This window comes from Rhinichthys klamathensis, unplaced genomic scaffold (genome assembly GCF_029890125.1).
Source record: "Rhinichthys klamathensis goyatoka isolate OS25496 unplaced genomic scaffold, OSU_Roscu_1.1 h1tg000271l_1, whole genome shotgun sequence".
NCBI lineage: Eukaryota > Metazoa > Chordata > Actinopteri > Cypriniformes > Leuciscidae > Rhinichthys > Rhinichthys klamathensis.
In genome coordinates, this window is record NW_026606791.1 from 117,723 (window position 1) to 123,256 (window position 5,534).

The following is a 5,534-nucleotide window of genomic DNA, read 5'->3' on the forward strand; positions in this document are numbered from 1 at the left end:
GAATCAAAACAAATTATGTCATCCAGTTATGGCCAAATGTTTGAACAAGCTGGAAATAGAAGGAACTTTAAGTAACATTATTTTGTGTCCTGTCTTCTATTTGCATTATTGGCTATTTACACTGCATTTAGATTTAAATCAGACACTTTACTACCAATGGGACTAAAAATACAGAGAGCAAATCACGTTGCTACAACACTCTGAGCTATCAGTTATTTTTGAAGTATAAATGAGCCAAAAGGGTTTTTCAAAAGTCTTGGTTGGTTGGAGTTTTTTGCACAACACTTCTACAAGTCTTGACAGGCGCCTTGAGCTGCTGTACGTGACTAATGATACAGTCAGGTTCTGTGGTTATATTGGCTTTAGTGCTAAAACACCGGGCTCGTCCGGGATTTGAACCCGGGACCTCTCGCACCCTAAGCGAGAATCATACCCCTAGACCAACGAGCCAGACACGGAAGTAGACAAATATTTTGGGGCCAAACCACGCATATAAGCTAAATTTGACATTTTTATCATGCAGCTATAACGCTATAAACCTCACACATAGCTAAGTTACTGTTAACGAGTGTATTGAGTGACGTGGCTAGAAACAACTTTTTTCTGTTAAACGAGCTTGTTACATGAAGTTTCTAAACATTAGAAAATATTTGATCTTATTCACTGACCTAATAAAACGGGGATTCAATTTAAAGTTTAATCCAGTTTGTTTTGTTATTCTAAACCAAATTAAGTAGCCTACCATGAGTTCAAATCGTCTTTAATACGGCGAATTAGCCTAACAAATCAAAGTCCTTTAGAGTAAAGCCAATGTATGATTATGTTAATACTTACATTTGTAATTGTCTTCAAATTATAATCAATATTAGTTTTTTTATATTGGCAGTGGACCAAAACATTTATCAAGGTAAAGACATTTACAGGAAAAATACTCTCCTTTTCATGGGAATATCGGATTTCATTAGGCCCAATCAAGTAAACAATATTTGTCTAAAGCCATTTTCCTGCAAGTAATAGCCTACGTAACTTCTACTATCTGAATGGGGTTTTCAGCTCTTCAGATAGTCAGGCATCAATCAAGCTGTCTCACATACTGAGAGGCACTACCATTTGGGCCAAATCGTCTAATATGTACTAGAGATCTTTCAAAGATTACTGCCAAAGCAGGACAGCCTGCATGAATTACCTGACCACAATTCACTTATCTGATGAAATACACCATTTTACCTCAGGTTGTTTTGGTGATATGTGTTAAAGATAACCAGACCAAAATAATAGGTAATTATTTTTAACCTGTCCAACATTTTCTCCTGAACATCCTTTTTTATTTAGTAAACCCTGGGCATGTAGCCATTCAGGATCCTAACGGCAAACTCTCATTATTCTACTGTAGGCAAACAAACTGCCCTTGATCCTACAATAGATAAGATGTCCGTTTTGGAATGCTGAACAGGAGCTGTACTGCTACAGCAACTGCAGTGACCCATGAATGATGCTGCAGCTGCCAGTGTGAAGTCTCGGGGTGGCCGCATCTGCAGACACTTGTCTCTCATCATTAGCTGGAAGTGAGCAGTCGGTCTTGATTCCTCCTGATGTTCTGTGGAGGAGTTCTGCTCACTAAAGGACAGGTCAAGTACATTATTAGTGCACTTGAGATGGCATTACTCTTAGGAAGACACTTCCCGTTACCAGCTGCATATTCCACATCAGAACTCTTTAACATTAAACAGTTTAACAAATGAATAGTACTCATATCAGACTTATAAATCAATGTAATTGTATTATAGGCCTGATGAAAAGTTAAAATGAATAAAACAACACAGAAAACGACTCTTAAAAAAAACACCATGGTATGAAATAGCCTATGCCACTGTATTTTGAAGCCTATACAATGTTCAAACAGAATAATTGCCATAATCATGCACCAGGATATTTAACCTTCATTAAGGAACTTCAAAAATAAAACACAAAGATGATATATTATCTGAAAAAACTCATACCACGGTAGCTACAATTTCGTAGGATATATTTTTGTTTATAAGATAGCCTAATTTAAGTATTAGCCTAATTAAAATAGGCTAAAGATCATTAAAATAAATAGTCATAGTTTATTATACATTTCCAGCATATATTTTATGTAGGAGCCATTAAACCCGTTACATGTGTCCTCCTTATTATAGCCTATGTCTTTTTTAATCATTCAGATATAGCCTATACTACAATATAACCTAACACTAAAAAATAGGGAGGAGAAATACAAATAAAAACAACAGCCAGGGGAAAAGAAGATTTACAAAAAAATATAGAATTTACAAAACTATATAAAAGAGAAAAAAAGAAAACAATACAGACAAAGTTACGTTCTGTTATTGACCTCATCTGCCTCTACCAACATGTCCGCGCTCTGCGTCTGATGACGCCTTTCCGTTCACGTCCGCGCTCGTCCGATGATATTCGTCTGCTTCCGCTTGGAACTTCCTTTCTGGCAGCGGCTTAATCTTCGCCAACATGCCAGTGAGTACCAGAGAGCAAAAACATGTCAATATACACCACTTACAAGCCATTAAGACCTAAATATTGAAGCGCGTTCACGAACATATCCATATTACTGACCTTAATGTGCGCGTTGCCGTATAAACGAGAAGATGAACATAAAAATAAGTGTTTAGTCTTGAATGGTTCGGAAGCGTGCGTTCGCGCTCTGCATCAAGATGGCGGCCCACATAGAACAAAACATGGACGTTTAACTGTAACGTGTCGCGCATTTAAGTATAGATGTGTTTATGCAGTCTGACATTATTCATTCATAATTTTAAAACTGCTAAATTGTTTAAGTCCCACATCTGAGGTGTTAAAAATGGCTTAATGACTGTAAACGATTACACGAAGCTTTCTTGAGTTGCCCAAATTAACTGCATGTGATCAAGACTCAAAGGATTTTGAATGGCTGCCTCAAAATCTAATGTGATGCCTACTTGGACACTATTTTTGGGCGTCATATGCGCACTTATGTAATGCCCAAAGATGCTGTCTGGCTGGGCAGCTCACCATATTTCAATACAAGTTTATGTAAAGTTGCTGGTCAATTGGTTTTTAAAAGCAGTTTTCTCATGTATTGCCATGTTATTTATTTAAATAGCTCGCAAAAGACTTGCTGCACCCCACCCCTGAGGAGGAGAGGAGGAGGCACAAGAAGAAGCGACTCGTACAGAGTCCCAATTCTTATTTCATGGATGTCAAGTGTCCAGGTGAGTGTCCTTCACATAATCAATATACTGGATGATTGTACCTGTCAGAGTCTGGATAGTCTTAAACGTGTTATGTCTCTCTTGTGTTTCAGGATGTTATAAGATCACAACGGTATTCAGCCACGCACAGACGGTCGTGCTTTGTGTCGGTTGCTCAACTGTGCTGTGTCAGCCCACCGGAGGCAAAGCTCGACTCACAGAAGGTTTGTTCGTGTTTTCACTAAGACTTATGCCTACTACAGACTGCGATTTTGGCAATCCTATAAGATCATTACAAATCACACTGTACGACATGGATCTAATAAACTTGGGTATGACGTGTATGTAGACTGTACGATGATGACACTTATTGAATCATAGGCCACGGCGCAAGTTTGTATAGAAGAATAAAACATCAACAGCATGCGCTAGTGGTAAACAGAGCAAGATGAATCGCACTTTGGCAATTGTGGTTTTTATATGTGCTGAAAAAAAGTGGAGTAATCGAAAGAGGAGAATATGGATGTGGTCATGCCTAGGGAAAAGAGGCCAACTTAGCATGCCAATTTTGCGAATTCGAGCTTGAAGTAAGTAGTCTTAAGTTTTAGTGCCATGTCGCATTGACCTATACGCCTTTCATGTTGCATTTTTATTGGCTAGTCAGTAGACGTAGGTCGTAGCAGCAAACACACTGGGAGATGATCATTCTAAATTTCTGACACAGTCAGAAAATGATCGCAGACTGTATTTGGTCGCAAGACCGTGACAACAGCCGTCTTTGAACCTGAACCTTTGAGCCATGATTAGTCATCTTTTGTCTGGGACAGCCCAAAATTGTACAATGTGTACCGGCATTATACATGTTTACGAGCAAAAGTGGAGTGGAAAAATCAAATAAGCTGTTCGGTTGTTTATTAGTATGACAGTCAGAAACCCTCATATCATCAATAACATGTTGTGATAATGTTATTCTCTTAAGAACTGAGGTTTGACTTGAACTGTAGTAGATCTGTGTTTTTAAAGGAAAAAATAAAGCATTACTTAACAAGAATCAGGAATGTGATTTTCTTTGGATGCAAGGATAAGATGCATAAGATAAGTTGTCCATTTGGAATGCATACTTTTAGAGTTGAACTCAAGAAAAGGAGTTATTTTGCTGACAGTGAGTTTTACTTTTGATGCTGGAAGATCTGTGATGTCATTGGTTAAAACTGTCTCTATATTGTAAATGAACCGCAGACAATACTTCAAGTTAGCAGCCGCCATCTAGTGCAAACATTATTTTGGCTCTGACTTCAAATAATGACAGATTAAAATAGTTTTTCATTGAGTATGACACCATTTGCTGTCTTTATTGTGAGTTTAGATGCTGAACTTCTAAACTCAAAGTCATTGTTCGCACAAGCTGATTTTGTATATGATTTGTGGTTATTGCAGTACAGGGATTTTGATGTGCATGATATTGTTCCTGAATATTCATTATTGTTATAGGCCTGCAGTTCATTATATTCTCTGACATCTTTCAAACCTTAAAACTCTTGCAAATGTTGATCTGATTGAAATAGATACTAAGCTATATTTTGGATGGATGTTTGTGGTTCTGCTTTGGAACAGATTTATTTGGTTGAATCCTGATGATCTTTGTGTGGTTTTGTGCTGGCAGAAGCAAAGGGAGAATAAAAATGCAAAAAATTGCAATGGTCCATTGAAAGGTGAAGCGTGTAGTTTTTTTGTTGTATTAAAATGTCTTCTATACCAGTTTAATGTGCATTGATAACTAAGCCCTTCGTTGGTAGATTTTCCTGAAAAGTATGAATTCTGTAGCTCTGTGGTGGGATTATCTGTTTGTCCATCCAATAGAGGATATGGTTGTGCTCAGAAAAACTATTTGTTTTTCCTTTTTTTTTGGTGCTGCTAAAGGCACAGAAATTACACTTCACAAAAGATACAGGATAAAGACAAACGTTTGAGGGCATTGTGTGCTGTTCTTCATGCTCTTGTTGTTAATGAGCTTAGCGGTTGTTTTTGATAATGACCTCTCTTTTATTCTCATCCCTCCAGGGTGTTCCTTTCGAAGGAAGCAGCATTAAGATCTTTTCTGGATGCTTCCTCAGAGAGTGAGACGGAAAGAGAGAGAGAGGGAGGAGACGACCGGCCTCAGTGACAGCAGCCTGATTATTTCAGCCAAGAGATGAGGAGATGAAACCGAACACCCTTAGAAGTCTGAAGAACCGACAGGAACACCCTCCAACCTAGTGTCTCTTTTTCTCTCTCTGTCTCGGTCTCAATAAAATGTTTGGGCTACAA

The 5,534-nt window shown here is 38.0% G+C and overlaps 1 protein-coding gene and 1 non-coding gene across 2 annotated transcripts; one reads left to right on the forward strand and one right to left on the reverse strand.

The window, feature by feature from the left end:
- Positions 1–378: 378 nt before the first annotated feature.
- Positions 379–450, reverse strand: trnap-agg (transfer RNA proline (anticodon AGG)). The gene has a single exon. It is a non-coding gene; the product is annotated as a tRNA-Pro (tRNA).
- Positions 451–2,411: 1,961 nt separating this feature from the next.
- Positions 2,412–5,534, forward strand: rps27.1 (ribosomal protein S27, isoform 1). Its single transcript, XM_056268429.1, has 4 exons — positions 2,412–2,514; positions 3,140–3,248; positions 3,341–3,451; positions 5,289–5,534. The coding sequence occupies exons 1-4, from the start codon at positions 2,509–2,511 to the stop codon at positions 5,315–5,317; spliced, it is 255 nt and encodes an 84-aa protein (XP_056124404.1). The 5' UTR covers positions 2,412–2,508; the 3' UTR covers positions 5,318–5,534.

Excerpts from the sequence above, each read along its gene's own strand:
- rps27.1 (XM_056268429.1), top strand. Across the intron at positions 3,249-3,340 it reads CATGGATGTCAAGTGTCCAG|GATGTTATAAGATCACAACG; the intron begins GTGAGTGTCCTT and ends CTTGTGTTTCAG. Across the intron at positions 3,452-5,288 it reads CAAAGCTCGACTCACAGAAG|GGTGTTCCTTTCGAAGGAAG; the intron begins GTTTGTTCGTGT and ends TCATCCCTCCAG.